Raw genomic sequence first — 22,012 nt, forward strand, 5'->3', positions numbered from 1 at the left:
GCTCAGTCTCTAAAACACTATCTCCCTGGGAGCCCAGGCTGGCCCCAGGCTGACCATAAGCCCGCAGAGAGAGGAGACTGCGTCCCAGTCCCCGGCCCTGAGAAACACCTGCGGCACTGGGAGGCAGGCCTCAGTGGCCTAGTTGTTGCCCGAGCTGACAGGGCCTCACACTGCTAGGCTCCCTGCTGTCTCAGAAGAATGGTCCTTTTGACCTATTCATTTCTTCTGAGAGGTCAGGCGACCATGACTAGGAAGCACCCAGAGGTCTCCAGATGGACTGTTGGTAGGATACTCAGTTTTTTCAATTAAAAAACTTATTTTTAAAAACTTTATTGAAGCATATTTGACAAATAATGGGAAGACGCCCTTAATCAGTAGTATGTTGGCTACTTGGAATCACTTCTTTGGACCTTAAAAAACAGCTCCTTATTTTCATTCAAGCTGGTAAAGCAAGACATCTTGCTATTTGAGAAAATTGGACTCTCGTCTTCCTTTTGAGCTGGTATCACAAAATCATAGGTGGCTTATAAATCACAGAACTTTCTTTCTTACAGTTCTGGGTGCGGGCATAGCGGGATTCTGGGGCCCACCCTCTTCCTTCAGGGCTGGCGACTGTCAGCTTCTTGCTGTATCCTTGCCTGGCAGAAGGGGAGAGGGAGTTCGGTGGGGTCTCTTGTATAAGAACGCTATGCCATTCATGAGGACCCAGCCCTCAAACCAAAGGCCTCACCTCCTAATTCCATCCCATTAGGCATTAGGACTTAGACATATAAATTCGGTGGAACATAAACGTTCAGACCATAGCACGGGCTGTTATGATCACTATGGGCCCATCAGCAGTTGGGGTCCATGAGTTCATGAGCTATCCCTGATTCCTTACTTAAACTGAACAAGAGCCACCGTTCCTGAGCGCTTAGACCAGCGTGCTGGGCAGCGCGCTAAAGACCTGCCGCGCACGGCTGTATCTGAGGCAACACTTCCGCGCCGTAGGTGCTATATTCATCCACACTTCGCACTGAGAAAGCGAGCTCGGCAAACTTAGCTTAACCTCAAATCAAAGAACTTGTAACAGGTGCAGCCAAGGGTCAAATCAACCCCTGGAACCCCTGGACTACAGCCTAGGGCCTAGCTCCCTCCCCCACCGCCCTGCTGCTTGTCCAGGTCCAGGCCCCGCCCCCAACCCCGCGCCCCGAGGTCCCAACTCCCGTGTGGGTCAGGAAGTCACCTCTGCCTGTGGAGCAGGGAGACCCTCCCCAAGCGTGAGGAGGTGGTCAGCTCACAACCAGGGACTCTGCTGGGAGCGGCTTGGAGCTCAACTCTGGACCATCCAGGCAGAGCCAGCGTGTACTGGAATCTTAACATCCGTGTTATGTTCTATTTCTGTTGAAATATAGTACAGTTCGACAACAGGAGCATGTGTTTGTGTTCAAACGGTTTGAAAAATATGCTGCCGATCAAGAGGGGGGAGAAAGAGCAGAACCCTCACAATTGTTCAGGAACTCTAACAAGACAAAATAAGGGGTGCCTGCGTGGCACAGCAGTTAAGCGGCTGCCTTCGGCTCAGGGCGTGATCCTGGCGTTATGGGATCGAGCCCCACATCAGGCTCCTCCGCTTTGAGCCTGGTTCTTCCTCTCCCACTCCCCCTGCTTGTGTTCCCTCTCTCGCTGGCTGTCTCTTTCTCTGTCAAAATAAATAAATAAAATCTTTAAAAAAAAAAGACAAAATAAAACCTTTTTTTTTTTTTTTTAAGGAGGCAGAAAAAACTGGAACTGGGAAAGTGAAGAAATGAGAGAGGTTTGTGGACTCTTAGGTCACAAGCTGGAGGGAAGGAAGGGTGGGTGGTTGGATAGTGGTGAGTCAGGGATTCTCTTCCAAACTGGGACTATCCCAGCCCTCCTGGGGTTCAACCAGAAGGCCCCCTCTCTAAACCCTTGCTCCAGACTCTGATAAGCTCTTCCCCTGCAGCCGTGGCTACTGCTGGGGTGCCCTAGGGCGGGGTGTGGGGGCGGTAAAGGCAGCAAAGAGTGGGCAGCAAATCAGGGAGAATCATCCAAGTGCAGATGAGTTAGGAACAGACACTTTCCCCTAAGGAATTATATTGATGAAATCTAGGCTAGAAAGGTCCAAGTTCAAAGGTCTGTTTATTTTATTATCTTTTTACCCCGAGGAATGTGCCTGCTGGGTTAATGTTTATTCTATTGAATAATCTAGTTTTAGGCATGTCAATAAGAGTCAGTGTTGCTTTTATCGGGGGCGGGGGTGGGGGGGATGCAGTTTTGCGGCTAATTTCAGATCCTAGGCGAGGTCCGGGCTCGTTGGCTACACTGCCACCTGGTGGTAGATTCCTCCAGACCAGGGCTGTGGCGGTTCGGTGGCAGCCAGAACCCGAGTCCTGGGTTGGAATCCTCGCTCTACTCACTCAGAGCAGGATGACCAGTTAGAGTCCCCTGTCTGAATTTCAATTTCCACATCTTAAAACGGAGATTATAATACCTACTGGGGGGGGGGTGCTGTTTGCGATGATTCAATGAATTAATGAATGTGTAGTCCCTAGTGCGTAGTGAATGTTTAATAAACTGTAACTAGCAGGCTTACTGGAAAAGAACTTGATATCCCCATACAGTTCTCTTTTCATCGCTTCCATCCTGACTTGAGTGAAGCTACAGAAGACACGGACCCCACATGGGTGGCAGTCACTGCCAAATCAGAGGCCAGGAGATATTGGCAAGTTGGGAGGGATGGGCCAACTCTAACAGGCGATGTTTAGCAGAGATCATGTAAGTTCTAAATTACATATCTTGCCTGCCAAGTGTACAAATATGGGGGATGCCTCGTTGACAAAAAAGACAGCCAGAGACACTGAAGGATTTTAGGAAAGACAGTTCAATGAGAGTCCATTGATTGGGTGACTTTGCACTGAAAATTCTAATTTGACTGACAGCTATGAAGAAGCAACATACATGACAAGCCATTAAAATGTTCATATGCCATGACTTTGTAATTCTACTACTAGGAACCTACCCAGGGGAAATAATCAGAAAAAAACCTGTATACAAAGATGCTAATGACAGTGTGATTTATAAAAGTGAAAAACTGGAAACAGTAAATGTCTAATAATAGAGGACAAGTTCATTAAATTGTGATTTATCCATATGTAGTATCCATATGTGTCCTTCAAGGTTTCTAAGGGAAAATGTTGATTATATAAGTTGAGGGGGAGGGGTAAATCAGGCTACAATTAAAAATAGAAGATCATAACATATTAGTAAAAGTTTCAATTAAATAAAGACATAAAGACAAAAAATAAGACGGCTCTCGACTTGTGTAATACATAAAGTGATGAAACGATAAGGATGAATTGGCAAGTCCAACACTGAAGTAGAAGATTTTAATGCACCTTTCTCAGTAACTGATTGATCAAGTAGATAAAAAACATAAAAATCAGTGAGGAAAAAGGTTTGAAGCCCACAGTTTAAAAGCTTAATATAGGGGAGCCCGGGTGGCTCAGTCGATTAAGCATCTGGCTTCGGCTCAGGTCATGATCCCAGGGTCCTGGGATTGAGTTCTGCTCAGCAGGAAGGCTGCTTCTCCCTCTGCTCTGCCTGCTGCTCCCCCTGCTTGTGTTCTCTCTCTCTCGGTCAAATAAGTAAATAAAATCTTTTAAATAAATAAATAAATAAATAAGCTTAATACAATGGTCCTACATGATATGTCGCACATTATAGGTGACGAAGGCATGTTCTTTTCTTTCTTTTTTTTTTTTTTTTTTTTAAGATTTTGTTTATTTGACAGAGTGTGAGAGAGAGAGCAAAAGCCAGGGGAGAGGCAGAGGGAGAGGGAGAAGCAGGGTCCCTCCCTGAGCAGAGAACCTGATCCAGGGCTCGATCCCAGGACCCTGGGATCCTGACCTGAGTCAAAGGTAGACACTTAACCACCTGAGCCACCCAGGCGCCCCTAGGCATGTTTTCAAACACAAATGGGACATTTATAAAACTTGGCCACACACATACATAGAAACCAGTAATTTCAGTACCTGGTGCTAAATTCTAAGATGGGGAGGAACAGGCAATTTTAGGAGCCAGAGGCTTTTTGGTTAGAAGCTCAGAGAAGATCTCCCAGAGGAGGTTATGGCCGAGATGAGTTTGTGAGGACAGTGCTCCAGATAAAGGAGATGGGCTGGGGGCTGAGCCCACCTCAGGCAGAAGCTGCAGCAGGTCCAAGGGTCCTGAGGCAAACAAAAGCAAGGGAGTTGAGAGAACTGCAAAGAACATCCCTTTGCCTGCTTCCAAGCAGTGACCCTGTCATGAATATCCAGGGGCCTCACCAAAATCTATGGTTCAGTTTCCTTCTCTAATAGGAGACAGGGGTCTTCAGTTACCTCCAAGCTGGGGCATGTCCCCTAGAGAGGAACATGAGCTGGGCCCGAGAAGAAGCCATCAGGAGCTCAGGTGTCAAGCAGGCTTGGTGAGCTCACAGCAGGTGGGAAGGTCACAGGACTCCCGAGGCTCTGCCAACAACTAAAGAAACCCTCTGCCCATCCTCCGTGGGTACCCCTAACGAGTCATTGAGGACGTCTCTGGAGGTTGGGCCGAGCAAAGTGGGATCCAGGCCTCGTGGGCCTGCTCTAGTCCACACCGTGTGATCCAGCTCCACACAGTTCCCTGGGGCTCCAGCCAGCTGTCAAACACCGGTATCACAGGCTCCCTGCTTGCTGCCCACGGTGTCACGTACACAGGCTCACGTTCAAGGGGGAACTCTAGAGGTGTTTGCAAAGGTAACTGACCGAAGTCCGTGGACGGCTGAAATGCAGTGCTTATCCCGAACCTTCATTTCAGGCAACTGCTTTCCTGGGTCCTCACCGCAAAAGCACTCTCATCCTACCCCTTGATCTGGTGCAAGGACTCCCTTTATCCCCCTTTTGGTCCCCCTCTCTGGCTACTGACCAGGTGATGACATGGGACCTCCAGGCCGGCTTGGGAAGCCACACAGGCCCGTTAGCTCAGGAGACAGATACGGAAAGAGAATACTCACAGGAAGGAGCCTTGTCCAGAAGTCAGGAATCTGCACCCTGGCTGTGTTACTGTGAGCAAGTCTCTTCCCCTCTCTGGTCCTGTTTCCTCATTTTTAAAAGGAGAGGAAATCATCTCTAAGTTTATTTCCTTTTTTTTTTTCTTTCCCTCCAAGCTCATTTATAACGGAAGATTCTGGGATCCAATCACGGAAAGAACTAGGTCTATTTTGAGGGTCCATCAAGCACGTTTTCAATCAGAGGACATCGCCCCTTCCATTGGCTTTGGGCTGCTGTGAGGTGGAAGGAAGCAGAGGTGGGAAGCCCTGAGCCCTTGCCGAGCTGGGGACAGGAATGAGACGTCCCAGGGGGCCGCGGCCGGGACCTGGAGCTACAGGGCAGCTCTTCAGTTGCGCCCCTAAGCAACACAGCAGCACGAGGGGGACGCTGGCGTCTCCCTCAGGCCGGACCAACATTTTTGATATGCTAATGAGTCCCTCTGAGAAGCCAGTCCTCTGCGCATGTGTGTGTCTATATCTATAGCTCTACCTACAGACAGATATAGACACGGAACACTGGGATCTCTCGCTTCATATGTATATGTTTTATATATATATATATTGTGAATCAAGAAAAAGCAAATTATGTGATAAAATGTAGATTTGGTTCTGGGGAATTTTTAGGGGTGTAAGGGAAGTGCTGAAGATCTCCGCTTCCCACAGCGGTGCCTCATCACCGGCGACGAGCGGTCTTCCTGCGCCCTGCTGAAGGTGGGCCAGCTCCGGGGGGCCGTACTCACTTCTGGGCGCTGTTTCCAGAAGGAGCCTTCGAACCATAAACTGGTCTCTGGAATACCACGTGGCAGAAGAGAGACGGAGGCACACGCACGGACGCGGGGCAACCTTCAAGATGTTAAGGACGCGCAGTAAGCTCTTGTTTCTCTGTGTGGAGATGTACACACATGTAAAAGTTCTAGAAGGACCCACAGGAAGCCACAGCAGTGGTTACCTCTGTGGAGAAAAACAAGGAGCTAGAGAGGTGGGAAATGAGAGGGGGAGGACACAACTTTATGTGTAGGTCTTCAGCACTACTTGGAATTTTTTTTTAACCATCTTCAAATATTATTTTTTAATTATTTATGTATTTGTCAGAGAGCACTAGCAGGGGGAGAAGCAGGCGGAGGGAGAGGGAGAAGCAGGCTTCCCCCCGAGTAAGGAGCCCAATGCGGGACTCGGTCCCAGGACCCTGGGATCATGACCTGAGCCGAAGGCAGATGCTTAACTGACTGAGCCCCCCAGGCGCCCCCACCATCTTCATATATTAATTTAAAAAAATTTTAACACTCTATGGAAATGTCAAGTAGGGCTCTCACGGTCTGAAAGACTCTGATATGTCCTTTACCATAAACATTTATACTACTACAGATTCTTTGATCTTAACACCGTGACGGCTTCGGCCTCTTCGACTTCCCTGGGTGAGGAAGAGGGAACACTCTTTGGCTTTCCTTTGCCTTTATGTGCTTATTGTTTAACACTCTTCTCTACCTTGGGGCGTGGGTGGCTCAGTCGGTTAAGCATCTGACTCTTGATTTCGGCTCAAGTCATGATCTCAGGGTCCTGGGATTGAGTCCCACGCCCGGCTCTGCGCTCAGCAGGGTGTCTGCTTCAGAGTCTCTCTCCTTCTGCCCCTCCCCCAACTCATGCTCTCTAAAATAAATCAATCTTTAAAAAAAAACTATTCTCTACCATTTTCTCTGCTTCTCATAAATAGTAGGAGAAAGAGGGGATTCACTTTACATTTTTATTACACGTATTTTGAACGAGCCGTTGCCTCCCCCGGCTTCCCCTGCCTGCACCTGGCACGCGAAGGCTCGGTGCTCCTGACACGCAGGCAGCGCACTTCACCTTGGTGAGGAAAAGCCACAGGTGCACCTAATCACCTACTGCTCCGTGGAGCGGGGCAGGTGTGGACACCGTCCTCTCATCCTGGCCTGCTGTAGCCATGTTTTGCTGATAACCTAATTCCTAATACTTGTTTGATCTTCTTTCTTTAGTTGCATTTTCCTTGGGAGCCACTTTTGGAGAGAAGATGTGTGCCCTTGGCACTTTTCTTACCCACGCCTCCATTCCTGTCCATTGTATCCCGCTGTCTAGGACACTTACCAATTTTGACGAAGTTCCCATTGGGCCATCTTGCCTGAGGTAGTGATCACTGTTCTTTCTCTTTATGGTTGCAAAGCAGTTTGTTATACAGTGGTATCTCTTTACAAATATTACTATCAGCTGAGGTATTGGGGTATTCTTTTGATAGACAGTCTTCTGTGGGTAATTATTTCTTATCCACACTTCCAAAAATTTAGATTTTCATTATGTAAGCAATACATAAGGGTGCAAAACCTTCAATAGGACTGAAACAAAGTAAAAAGTAGAAGGCTGCGTTTCCCACCGACTGCTGACCTACACGTGAAACATAACCACTGTGGCCCATTCAGCATCTTCCCGGAGGTTTCCCAAGCACAGGCAGACAGAGACACCGGACATAAGCAAGCTGCCTCTTAGTAAAACGTAAAAACTGGCTCATGCTATACAGACCGTTCTTTGTGTTATTTGCTTTCTCTAGAGGGGACATCTTTTAATGTCAATTCGTTTAGTTTCTAAATTATTTTTATTTTTTTTTAACCAGTTGTCTATCACATAACTTAAAAATTAAATAGTACTTAAAGGTTTAGGATAACAAACAACAGCCCCGTGCCCCACTTCTACTTATTCCCCAGTCCCTCTTTTCATTTTCTTTTGACATTTATCTTCCTATTTCTAAACAGTGTTTCTAGTGCTGTCTTGAGATTACACACACCGAAGCATTACGATGTACACTTACAACTAACATAACATTGTGTGTCAATTAAAGCTCAAAAAAAAAAAAAAAAGGGCATGCTAGAAGGGAATTTGGCTCCTAACTTCTCCTGACCAGCCCTCTCACTACAGTTATTACCATGTGTGGATGAGCTATGTTTCCATTATTCCAGTTATGTAAATCCATTTTTAAATTTTATTTATTTTTTTTGAGAGAGAGTGCATGCAAGGGGGGAGGAGAAGTAGAGGGAGAGAGAGTCTTAAGCAGGTTCCATGCTCAGCGCAGCACCCAACAGGGGACTCGATCTCACCACCCTGAGATCATGACCTGGGCTGAAATCAAGAGTGGGATGCTTCACCGACTGAGCCCCCCAGGTGCCCCTATATTTATGAATACATTTTTACCTGCAGAGCCATGTAGTAAATTCTGATTCTCTTCGTGCAAAACATCTCCTTTTCTCCTGAATATTATAATAGCCTTGTGTTTTTATTGCTTAGTTTTCTTTCTACGGCTACATCATTCCACTCCACATACAGTATTCCACATTTGTGAAATCTGTACCTAAGCCTACAAGTCCAACTTTTTTCCAGGTGATCTTCTTCCCAGAGTCCCCCAACTCTGGCTCCACTCTGGACGGTGCCTTTCTGAGATTCCTTTTCACCATACCCTGGGCGTACCTTTCATCTCTTTTATGTTAGATCTGTTTTCTGTAACCCATGGCTTCCTGGTTTTTGGTCTATGTTCCAGTTTTCGTGAAGCACATCCTCCAGGAGCTCTTTGAGAACGGGCGCATAGGAAGGGAATTTGAGACTGCATATTCAAAATGTCTTTGTTCTGCCTCACACGTGATTGACAGTTTGGCCATCAGCTTGGCTATCATTTCTCTTCAAAATTCTGAAGGCATCAGTCTATTCTTTTCTGGCGTCCCAAGAAATTTTTCTTTCGAGAAGCCTGATGCTATTCTGATGCTAATTCTTTGTATATTAACTTTTCCTGGAACGTTTTGACTAATGTGAAATTTCACAGTAATGCACAGTGGTCTCTTGAGCATTATGGAGAAAGGGCTGGGACTTGGGCATAGAACTATTGTTTTATTCCATAACTGGAAACTCTTATCTCCTACTCCCCCACCTTGCCCATCACCCCACTCACCTCTCCTCTGACCACCATCAGTTGGCTGTATATACGAGTCTGCTTCTACTTTTTGTTTATTCGTTTGCTTTGTTTTTTAGATTCCACATGTAATCTAATTGCTCCTCGTATGGACTTTCAACCGATACTTTCCCCACTGTTTTTAACTTCACACCTATTCCTTCTTACCAGTATGCCTGTTTCCTCTAATTCCCGAGTCTTTCTGGGATTCAGTGGTGTTAAAGCAGCTTGCTTCTCATTAGTAGCCCGGGCCACTGGCATGTATGTTTTAGCGGCCACCATTTTGCTGTCAATTAGCACCTCCTCCATCTGTTTATCTTATAAAATTTTGTGAACATTTATTGCACACCGTTGTATTTTCTTCCGTTGCCTTGAATGGTACTTTGAAATAAAAAATTAAAACAAACATAAAACTCCTGTCATTTTAGAGGAATTTTGAGAAGGCATGAAGATAAACTCATGTCTAAATGACTGTATTTAATGTCTTCCACAATATTTGATGAAAGCCTCATTAATACTACTTTTGCTATTACCATATTATTGAGTTTTAGTCTTAATTTTTTATCATTATTACCCATCTCCTCATCTTTATCATTAAGGCTTCACATGTTTTAAATTTAGCTTTTGATATAAACTTGTAAACTTGGGGGCACCAGGGTGGCTCAGTTGGTTAAGCATCTGCCTTTGGCTCAGGTCATGGTCCTGGAGTCCTGGGATCGAGTCCCTCGTCAGGCTCTCTGCTCAGTGGGGAGCCTGCTTCTCCCTCTCCTTTTGCCCCTCACCCTGCTTGTGCTGTCTCATGTACTCTCTCTCAAATAAATAAAATCTTAAAAAGAAAAGGTAAAATATCAAAAAAATAATAAACTTGTAACTTGTAACTGAACTAAGAGTCAGCATTGCCTAATTTTTTTTCTTTTATATAACTGGTAAATTTTCCTGTATTTGCTAAATAACTGTATCTAGATGGGTCTTGGTTTGGCCAAGCCATTAGCTTAACAGCTAGTGATAGTTCACATTTTATACCTATATATATAGTTAACAGCTCGCTACTTGAAATCTGACTAGTAGCACTGACATTAGCTGGGAGCTTGTTAGAAATGCAGACTGAGGCTCCACTCCAAATTACTGAATCAGGAGTCTGCATTTTAACTAGATCCCCAGCGAGACACAAGCACACAATTCAAGTTGGAGAACTGGTCTGGTATTTCCTCACAGACCGCCTCATTCTGTTTCCTCCTCCTCTCCCATTCCTAGGAGTACCTAAGACATTTTCTTGTCAAGTATCTTGCAGTTTGAGCACCATGAAAGTTACCTTTCCCATCCCTCTCTCACCCTTATGGGTCTGTCTCCTCCAGGTATCTTAATACCTAGAGTCCCCTCTCCTCCAAAAGGAAAAAAAAAAAAAAAAGCCTCAAAAAGTACAAGTTCTGGATCCATGCTACTTGGGTTCAACGTCTGGCTCTACCAGTTACTGGCTGTGGGACGTCAGGCAAGTCGTCTCTCCACCGAGCCTGTTTTGGCTCCAGTAGTAAGCATTTGATACATGTTAAGCTATGTCCTCTGAAATCAAGAACTTAGCAAGTGAGTATTTAGGAATTTCTCCTTGTCTCCTGCTGAATGGTGCTTCTATCACATACTCACATAAAAGTAATTTTTATTCACTTGGGCTTTTGCTGCTGAATCAACTAGTTTCACCTTCATCTGGGAATGGATTTTAAAACTATCTGCTGAACCAATAGATTCCCTAAACCTTCTAGACTTGGGACTGCTCACCTGGTGGACATACTGAGCTTCAACTATGGGGCATCCATGAGCTTCAGAGTTCAATGATTATTAATAAAAAGGTTCATGGGGATAGCTGCAGGAAGGTTGGGGTGAAAGCTGGCCAAACGTCCGCCGTGGTGGGAGAGGGAGAAATGGGGACATACACTGTCTAGCAGGCAGCTGTCCTGTGACGGACTTGACTTTCCGACATTATGTATGTTAGCCGTAGCTTTCCACAGATGCCCTTCACCAGAGTATGTTTCCCTCTATTCCTAGTTTGCTGAGTTTTAAATCATAAATCAGTGTTGAATCTTTTTTTTTTACATGCATCAAAATGATAAGGTACTTCTCTTTATTCTGTTAATATGATGGATTATAGTAATTGACTTTTAAAGTTAAACCAACCTTGCATTTCTGAGATAAACTCTACTTGATCATGACATACTATGCTCTTTTATATTGCTGGGTCCCATTAGCTAACGGTTTAACAATTTCTGCGTCTAAGTTTATGATGTATATTGATATGTCACTTTCTTTTCTTGAAAAGGTCTTTGGCCACTTTTGGTACTGTGGTAATACTGTTCTCATTAAGAAAAAAAATGAAAAAAAATGGGAAGGAAGTATTCCCTTTTTCCTATTTCCTGAAAGTCTGTGTAGAATTAAAGCTTTTTCTTCCTTAAATGTTTGATACAACTCATCAATAAAGCCATCAAGACCTGGAGTTTTCTTGTGGAGGAATATTTTTGATAATACATTTCTTTGGTATAAGGTTACTCAGATTTTCTATTTCATCTTGTATCAGTTTTAGTAAACTACATTTTTAAAGGAATTTGTTGACTTCATTTAATTTATTGGTTTAAAGTTGCCCGTAATATTCCTTATTACCCTTTTAATGTCTGTAAGATCTATAATAACATCTCCCATCTCATTCTTGATAGAAATAATTTATACTTTTTCTTTTTCCTTCCAGGTTTGCTAGAGGGTTAATTTTATTAATCTTTTCAAAGAATCAACTTTTGGCTTTATAGCTCTATTTTTAATACCATTAATTTTCCTCTTCCTTTCTGCTACTTGCTTTGGATTTAATTTGCTCATTTTTTTTCAATAGCTTATTCCTTCCTCTCAAATATATAGGAATTTAAACTATATAATTTTAGGAAGCAAGTATAATTCTACTGATTTGACCTTTTATTATTTTATTTCTCTGGGTTACTCACCCTTGAAAGAAATTCCCGAATCTTTGTTTTAGGGAAAACTTTTTATGAGAAATCAGTAAATTCTACTCAGGGGGACAGTATGCATATAAATCTAAAGAAGGATTATAAGGATATAAAAAGCCTAGCATTCCTGTTACATAACTCTTGGTTTTTCATTCCATTCCAAGCTGGGTGTGTGTTTATTCTAAAGATGCTTGAATTTTAAGAACCCGCAGTTCCTGTTTTGGATGCTATGTTGTAATTACCAGTGACTCATTCAGACATACTCAAGTTTTGGATGTAAATGAAGGTTAAGTATGACTTCAGTTAATTTTAATGCTTTGACTATACCAACTGCATCACTAGTACCCTGTCAAGATGAACTCTTCCTCTGTTACTATTTACATTAATGTAATGAGTCATTTTTCTTCAGTCATTCCTTATATTTTTATATTTAGCTTTGAAGATTAAACCCCACTCCTCTTTAATAATTCATTTTAGCATTTTGATTTTTAAATAGTTTTGAAAACGGTTATTGCACAGATTATTTTCTTTATACTTATTCTGGATGGCACCAAAAATAATTTCCATCATTAAACTTAAGAGGTTTTTTTTTGTTTTGTTTTGTTTTTTGGGGTTTTTTTGGCGGGGGGGGGGCTGCCTGGCTCAGTTGGTAGAGCATGCAGCTCTTAATCTCAGGGTCATGAGTTCAAGCCCCACGTTGGGCATGGAGCCTACTTAAAACAAAAAACAAGTTCATAGTTTGTTGTTGTTTTTAAAAGAATGATTTATGCTATCAAACTTTTTAAAAAGTCAACCCAAGTCAAGATATTCCTAAATAGGGGTGCCTGGGTAGCGCAGTCGTTAAGCGTCTGCCTTCGGCTCAGGGCGTGATCCCAGCATTCTGGGATCGAGCCCCACATCGGGCTCCTCCGCTGGGAGCCTGCTTCTTCCTCTCCCACTCCCCTGCTGTGTTCCCTCTCTCGCTGGCTGTCTCGCTCTCTGTCAAATAAATAAATAAAATCTTAAAAAAAAAAAAAAAGATATTCCTAAATATACATACAACCATGTGAATATCTGCATGTTTTAGAAAAATATTTTTCCTAATTCATCTTTTAAAACATAGGTAACAATGGCCTTCTCAAACTAAATCAGCTAGTAGGAAAAAATCTATTCCATTTTACATTTAGTTTAAGGTTAGTTTTGGGGAGAAGGCTTTTGATTTTTAAATGCCAAACGAAAAGTTATTTTATTTCACGAGTCAAGAGATGATACAATTCAGTGGAATGAAATGAGTACATATACAGATGACCTTTGCTTCCAGCAATTTTCTTTTTAAAAAAAGCAGTAAATTTTTGAAACTTCTATTTCATTTCAGCATCTTATTTTTTGAAAAACCCAACATTTTGGCCTAAGATAAATATACACAAACACTTTAAAACATAATAAAGCATGTATTATTTTCTCACAGGGCATCAGATACTAATATGTATAGATAACTTTGTTAAAATAACAAAAATCATATGAAAATCAGCACAATACTTCATTTATTTATTGTATAAGTTTGGCAAACAGCACAAAAATCCAGCAACATTTTAAACATGTAAAAAAGTCAAATGCTGAACAGTACTGGGGATTTCTTTTTTACATCATTAGTAATAATGAGAACACATTTAAAATACTGCAAAGCTAGCAAAATGAGGGTGCTTGGCTTCTGAACATGTATCACAAACACACACACGCACGCACAAAAACAATATAATTTATCTTTACAAAAATTACAGCCAAGCAATAGAAAAGAAGGATGTTAATAATGAAGATACGAACACATATGTTCACTACATATCGCTTATACATTGAAATGCTACATCTTGTACCCTGAAATGCCACGTGTAGAGAGCCGAGCAGAGTAAATTTAGGCTCATCACTGAGGTTAAGAATTATTTGAGAAGAATTTAGTGCTTATCTGTAACACATTCAATTAAAACTTTCTATATAGCAATTCCTGGATCATAACAATGTGTTCCACTGAGAAGTTGAATCTTCTTTGTTGGCAGTATAAAATTTCTGACCAGTATCAAAATTCTGGTAAAACACAAATTGAAGGCATTTTCTAGTGTATGCAAATGTTATAGGGGGCATCAATGAATGTGGGAGAAAATCTTAGATTTCACACTAAGTTTCTGCTGAGCTTTGTCAAACCAAACAGCTCAACTATAAGGCAAGAAAAAATAACCCCCTACAACAGATTAGTGGGTCTTACCAAGTAAAGATAGGAATTCAATCTTAGGGAAAAACTCCCTACATAAACAGATCAGAAACAACTGGCATTGAAACAAACAAATTACCTAACATCTTAACATTCAGTCATTGGTTCAGAAGCCTGACAAAAACAATCTATTGGTATATATTATCAAATTAACTTTTTGGAATCAGCACCAGTCCCCAAAACCTCAAATCATAATAGTTAATATTCATTAAAATACATCCTTTTTGTGCTATAGGAACACAACTACAATCAAATTAAAGAAGTTGAATTGACTCAACTTATATATATTTTTGTGTATACTGGGTAGCAACTTAAGTATTTTTTATTTACTTGTGCTTCTGTTCTGGGGCACTTTGATTGACGAGAAATTCCTTTCACAAGATTACATCTTGCTAAAGCATTCCTTAGCATTGGTCCAAACTTGAATTCCCTAAAAGAAAAGAAAAGAAAAGAAAGAAACGAATACTTTAAAATGTGATTTGGGAAGGATTCTGAAAGCCGAAGTATCTGGCTTACTGGTATGCTAAATTTCACTTTCTGGAATAACTAACAAGTCCAGCAAATATGACACTATTTCCGGCAATGGCTAATAGAAGTGAATGTCTAATACTTCTGAAAAAAGTAAGAGAATCATTTGCACAGCCCACTTCAAGATGGGGAAAGAGCTATTACAACTTCTTTTTTTAGAAAACTGAGTTTTCAAGGTTCATAACATAAACTCATTTACTCATATCACATGTTTGCATCATTTCTATTTGTAAACCAAACAAGTTTTCAGGCAGTTTTTCTATGTAATACTTAAAACAAAAGGAAAAAAACCTACTAGTTTGACAATTAAGTAAAAATTAATGGGTTTTTAAAAAAATTAATAGCTTAGTAAATTATTAGTCTAACAACTAATGTTTTGATAAAAACCAGTAACAGGCTAAACTATCAAATCCTTCTCAGTGGTTCTAGCAGGCTATTTAGCACTAAGTTAATATGATAAAATATATCTAATATGCTTAAACAAAAATGCACGTATATAAAAATAAAACAGTAAAATCTAACAAGTAGTAGAAACAAAGGCGTTTTTTTTTAAATAAACAAGATACACATTCTCGAATAACTGCTAATTCATGAGGAGGCAATATTTAATACTTAGATGTTAAAGTATGTCAATATTTATCAAGTCATCAAGGCTTCAAACACCAGAAAAAAAATCAAGAATCTGTTGATTTTTCTCCTTCTGATGAAATATAAAAAGCAAATAAAAAAAATCCTTTAAAATGTCTCAGATTGGCTGGATGAAGTTGCATCTAGTAAGAGTATTTGTTGTCAGAAAGGATAAGAGATCCCATGCACTGCCACAGGAAGATGTCCATGAGACATCAAGTAAGCAAACCGAAACGACACCCTGGCACATGTGACACAGTCCTGTTTTTGTGGGGAAGATGAAACAGGAAGTCCTGTTTTGTGGGGAAGTCATTTTCTAAATGACTGTAAAGGTACAAGAACGTCTGGAAGGATACGCATGAAGTCTGTTAACAGTGGTGCGGTTTCAAAAGGGATTTGGTGGAGGAAGGGGAGAATTTTTACCTAACGTGCTTCTGGATTTTGTAATTTTTGCAATGAGAGTATGTTATCTTTATGATAATTACTTTTTCTGCTCTGATCTTTATTAAATTCCTACCTTCTACTAATCTTGGGCTTCGTTCTTTTTCTAGTCCCTTTAGATGTAAGGTCAGATTGAGATTTTTCTTGTTTCTTGAGGTCAGCCTGTATCGCTATAAATTTCCCTCTCTGACCTGCTTTTGCTGCCTTCCGAAGATTTTGGACCATTGTGTTTTCATTTTCATCCGCAGCCATGTATTTTTTGATTAGCTCTTTGCTGTCCTCACTGACTCACTGGAGGTTTGGTAGTGTGCTCTTTAGCTTCCACGTATTTGTATTTTTCCAGTTTTTTTCTTGTGATTGATTTCTAGTTTATACAATTGTGGTCAGAAAAGATGATGATATTACCTCAGTCTTCTTAAAAATTTTTAAAAAGATTTTATTCACTTATTTGTCAGAGAGAGTGAGAGAGCGAGAGAGCACAAGCTAGGGGGAGGAGCAGAGGGAGAGGGAGGCTCCCCACTGAGCAAGGAGCCCAATGTCGGGCTTGATCCCAGGATCCTGGGACCATGACCTGAACCAAAGGCTTAATGGACTGAGCCACCCAGGCATCTAAGTCTTCTTAAATTTTATTGAGACTTGTTTTGTGGCCTAATGTGTGATCCATCCTGGTGACTGTTCCATGTGCACTTGAAAAGAATGTATATTCTGCTGTTTTTGGATGTTATATATAGGATAGGAGGCCATGTAGGCTAAAGTGTCACTCAAAGATACTGTTTCCTTATTAATTTTCTGTCTTGATATCTATCCAGTGATGTAAGTGGGGTGTTAAAATCCCCTACTATTATTGTATTACCATCAGTTTCTCCCTTTATGTCTTAATATGACTTGATGTATTTTGGTGTTCTGGTGTTGGGTACATTTACTCTTATACTCTCTTGTCGGATTGACCCCTTTATCATTACGTAATGCTCTTCTCTGTCTCTTGTTACAGTCTTTGTTTTAAAGTCTATTTTTTCTACTTTGATGTAAGTATTGCCACCCTAGCTTTTTTCCCCCCATTTCCATTTGCATGGAATATCTTTTTCCATATGATAATTCTTAAAATTCAAAAAGATAAAGTCGCTTAAAAATCAAGTATTTCTTGATTCAACAAATTAGAAAATTCACTATCAAAAATGTTGACCAAAAAAAACACTTAGAAGTGATCCTTGATTTTTAAGTGCTAATATTAATACTTTTTATGTAAAATATCTTTTAAGATTTTATTTATTTTTTTGGCAGAGAGAGAGCAAAAGCAGCGGGAGCAGCAGGCAGAGGGAGAAGCAGACTCCCCACTGAGCAAGGAGCCTGATGTGGGACTTGATCCCAGGACCCTGGGATCATGACCTGAGCCGAAGACACTTCACCAACTGAGCCACCCAGGCGTCCCTGTGAAAGTTTTTTGTTCTGGTTTACTACTACTACAATTTAGTCATTTGATTATATTCAATTACCACTTTGGATAGCTGACATTATAACGAAATATGGTATATTTGAAAAGTTAACCTGTTAGTAAACTAACCCTGACTCCCGATTTCGGCTCAGGTCATGACCTCAGGGTCATGGGATCGCGTCCCACATCAGGCTCTACACTCAGCAGGAGTTGGCTTGGGATTCTCTCTCTCCCTCTGCTCCTCCCCTCCCCACTCAAATACTTGCTTGCTTGCTCTAATAAATGAATAAGTAAATACAATCTTAAAACACACAGACAGACAGACAGAAACACACACACACACACACACAAACACACACTACCAAGCTGCAATCATACCCACCCATCGGCATGTGCAGATGGATCACTCATGATTCTAACTTCTCTTAAATGACCTCAAAGATCCACTATGTGAAGTAACTTACACTTTAACTGAGGCATAAATATGAATTTGCCCAATACGAAAGGAGCCCACGTGATGAACGCTAGCGTCTGGTGTTTCCATCTCAAAATATCTTTGCTCTCTATGCTACTGCTGGTGATTCCAAGTGGAAAGGGCTAGGGAAGTGATGATGTCTAGACAGAAAATATACATTTTGGATGAAATAAAGCACAAGTTGTTTATATGACTATGATTTTTCCCTCTAAGAAGGTCTTCATAACTGTGAGAAATCATCTTGTTATATGATTTGCTGAGATAATACATGTTAAATCTCTTGGTAAACTGTGAAGTGCTAGACATATGTAAAGCACTGGTACTGACAGACACACAGGCAGGCAGATCATAGGTTATAAAAAAGAATGTTTTATATTTTGTTCTTAGAATAGCATTTTAAAGATTTCAGCATTGTCAAAACACTTATTGAAACCAGAATAAGCTACTTATCCTCTACTATGGATATCAGTCATATGAAAGACTATGACAACAAACCGTATCATAACCATATTTTCCCCAAATCACATTTACGCTATCTTCCAATCAAAGTACTATATATCACTGTTAGGAACAGTATCTTACTCCCTGTCCAAGAACATCATATAATCCACGTAATGTTGTTGGTATATATTTTCAAATACTAGATATAAACAGGGCATACAAATTTGGAACTTGAGGTGAGTGAAGACTCAATAATTAACATTCTGGTTATAATACTCTTTCAAAGTTAAGTGAAGAAACTGGAAAACATTCTGGAATGGGGGGAAGAATGGGCTTTAAAATGAAAATAATAAACACTCTGGTCCAAATAAGAGAGATCAGTTGTGCGGAAGTTTGCCAGCACTTCGGCACAGACCTGCACCTTCACCTACCTTCTTGCACATGCTGATCTGCATGACCGCATAGCTGATGAGGGCCTCCTTTAAATCATGGTTCTTTTGTTCTCTGAAGCGTTCGATATCGGCCCAAGCATTTTTCACAAATTCTCTGAAATAAAATGTGTAGTCATCATTATTACTCTTATTCAAATTAAGTTAACTATATTATAAATTCTAATAACCAGTTCTCATTTGCACTGGTTTTTATTTATCTATATGGAGGAAAAAGCTGTTGTCTGTATAAGATAGTTCTATTTCTCTCTTCCTAAAAATTATACTGGGAGAAGAAGCAGAGAGACAGTCATACATTCGTCTACATTTTAATAATCAATATTTTTGCCACAAGAATCCCAGCTTCAGATTATTCCTATAAAACATCTGTAGATGGCTCTCTGACCCGGCTCACAAGCCTAACCCAGCCATGTGAAGCTGCCCTCCTGGGGTCACTGGAAAACATATACTCTTTTGACAAGATATATTATGTCACAATTATTATACACTTGCTTTTTTTTTTAATAACTTCATGTGTTATTTTTTTTTCAAGATTTTATTTATTTGTCAGAGAGAGAGGGAGAGAGAAGGCACAAGCAGGCAGAGAAGCAGGGTCCCCACTGAGCAGGGAGCCTGATGTGGGACTCGATCCCAGGATCCCGGGATCATGACCTAGGCCAAAGGCAGAGGCCCAACCAACCGAGCCACCCAGGTGCCCCTATTTACTTGTTTTTAATGACAACCAGTTTTAAAAATTCTGAGAGGCATTTGTCTTTTTAAATTCCATTCATAAAAGTTTACTTTTACTTATTTGGTGCCAGCAGTTCTAAAAATTAACAAAAATATCTCAACACCAATGATACACTCTTGGTCTGCCTTGATCTACTTACTATTGGATGAAAAACAACAATAAGGAAAATAAGCCAAACAGCAATGGCAGACCTTTGATAGCTGCATTTCCAGAAATATTTATGGAACAATGACATGCCATGCCCAATGTAAGATGTTGAAACATAAAGATGAAGAAGACACACTCATTGACTTTGAAGGGCACTTAATTTAGCCAGGGACAATCACAGAGGACACCAGACCACCCAAAACAAAACGGCCATGTTATCGTGGCATGAACCAACGGCTACGAGAGCCTGCGAGGCCAGGAGTAAGCCTCACAAAGAAGTAGCACGAGAACTGAGCAATGAGGAATGATCAGGCTTTTGTCAAGTGATGGAGAAGAAAGGGCAAAGGGAATGTGCAAAGGACAGAAATCAGGAAAAGTGCAGGAAAATAACATTATCAAGTTAAAACTCTTCTTCCTCTTTCCCTCATACTAAAACTGTTTCTAGAACATGATTTTTGATAATTCAAATTTCTTAGGAATTCAATCACTACATTTTATTTTTTAAAAGATTTATTTACTTATTTGAGAGAGAAAGGAAGAGAGAGAGAGAACATGAGCAGGGGGAGAGGCAGGGAAAGGGAGAGAGAATTTGAGGCAGAATCCAGGCTTAGCGCAGAGCCTGACGAGGGGCTGGATCCCACAATATCAAGACCTGAGCTGAAACCAAGGGTTGGATGCTTAAGTGAGCCACCCAGGCGCTCCTCAATCACTACAGTTTAGAAGAACCAGTATAGGGGCGCCTGGTTGGCTCAGTCGGTGGAGCCTGTGACTCTTGATCTCAGGGTTGTAAGTTCAAGCCCCACATTGGGTGTAGAGATTACTTAAAAATAAAATCTTAAAAAAAAAAGGCCCTAGAAGGACAGGCTATAATGCAGGAATGTTAATGAAGACGGGAAACAGTATAAAAAACCATCTGCCATGTAGTACATGTCTAGCTTTGTTACACATCTCAGCATTTTTACCTGCCTTCCAGATTCTTAGACTTCAACTGTTGTTCTCCTTCAGTTATTTGTTCTTCTAGCACCTTTATTCTGGCTTCTCTCTGCTCTGGAGTTTCTTGACCAAAGAGCTTGGTAGTCATTCCCTTCAAAGAAAATGTTCTCACGGTCTAAAAGGAAATAGAAACAGCTGAGTAGATAAACAAAATGTGGCGCATATGTACAGAGAAGTATTATTCAGCCTGAGAAAGAACCACGCTGCACCACGGATGAACCAGAGAACATTATGCTAAGTGGAAATCAACGCGTCACAAAAAGACAAATATGGTATGATTCTACTTAATATAAGGTATCTAGAGTAGTCAAAGTCACAGAGACAGAAAGCAGAATGGTGACTGCTAGGGGCCGCAGGGAAGGGAAACTGAAAGTTGATGTTTAATGGTAAAGAGTTTCAATTTTCAAGATGAAGAGAGTTCTGGAGGTTGGTTGCATGCACAACAGTGTGAGTGTACTTACTACTACTGAACCGTACACTTCAAAATGGTCAAGATGATCCCTATTATAACCACTCATTAACCCATGCTCTCATAAAATTGCTTTTAATTTGTATCAATACAAATGTAATAGGTGTACTAATTTTTTCCCACTATTCTGTAAGCTCGAAATCATAAGAGTAAAAATTACTTTTTAAAAAGAAAAATACAGATGCCTGGCTGGCTCAGTGGGTAGAGCATGTGGCTCTTGACCTCAGAGTTGTGAGTTCGAGCCCCATGTTGGGTGTAGAGATTACTTAAAAATAAAATCTTTCAAAATAGATATATACATACATAAATAGAAGGGAAAAAAAGAGAAAAATCAGGCTAAAAAAATGATTAAGATGACAAATTTTGTTATGTATATTTAAACTACAATTAAACATTTTCTTAAAAAAGGGAAACAGAAAACTTTTGCCATTTCCCCCATACTCAGACAGAAGCCTCAGAAATCTTATAACCAGGGGGCTCCTAATATGATTCCTAACACTGTTATAATATGGAATAGTCAAAAAGAAAAAAATTCTAACCAAACTTCTCAATCAAATGGAAAACTCCCATGTAAAGTATTAGGCATGTTACTTCTTTAGATCAGGGGTCATATTCTTTAAAATTTCTGACATAAAAAATAGATAAAATTCAACAAATGACAAAGGAAACAGACTGAACTAAAACAAACAAACAAAAAACATTTAAAATCTGCATAACACACACTGAAACTTGGGTATCTATCAATAAAACTTGGGTATCTATCTATCTATCTATCTATCAATCAATCAAGCATCACTGCTTTAACGCTTCCTCATTCTCCTGAGTTTACTTAAACACTTTTCTCTTCACACGGAGGAGTAGAGAACATTCCCTGCTCCCTGAAAATGGCCTGGGAATTTCCCCTGAGTTTTAAAAATAAATCAAGCCTAGTGTACATGTTTTGTAGCCAACAGTCTTTTCTCATGTACATGTGACCTTTCAGACCTACCAGAGCACTTATTAACTATGAAGTGACGGATACATGGTGGCCCCGTCAC

At 40.8% G+C, this 22,012-nt stretch overlaps 1 protein-coding gene across 1 annotated transcript in view; it reads right to left on the reverse strand.

Annotated features, from left to right (window-relative positions):
• Window positions 1–13,504: 13,504 nt before the first annotated feature.
• Window positions 13,505–22,012, reverse strand: part of SNX4 (sorting nexin 4) — a 62,883-nt gene continuing 54,375 nt past the window's right edge. Inside the window, exons 12-14 of the mRNA XM_040621356.1 lie at window positions 20,476–20,621; window positions 18,619–18,733; window positions 13,505–14,673 (exon numbers count right to left, since the gene is read on the reverse strand). Coding sequence (XP_040477290.1) covers window positions 14,626–14,673; window positions 18,619–18,733; window positions 20,476–20,621 — 309 coding nt within the window. The 3' untranslated portion in view covers window positions 13,505–14,625. The remainder of the gene's footprint in view (window positions 14,674–18,618; window positions 18,734–20,475; window positions 20,622–22,012) is intronic.

This window comes from Ursus maritimus, unplaced genomic scaffold (genome assembly GCF_017311325.1).
Source record: "Ursus maritimus isolate PB19 unplaced genomic scaffold, ASM1731132v1 scaffold_4, whole genome shotgun sequence".
NCBI classification, from domain to species: domain Eukaryota; kingdom Metazoa; phylum Chordata; class Mammalia; order Carnivora; family Ursidae; genus Ursus; species Ursus maritimus.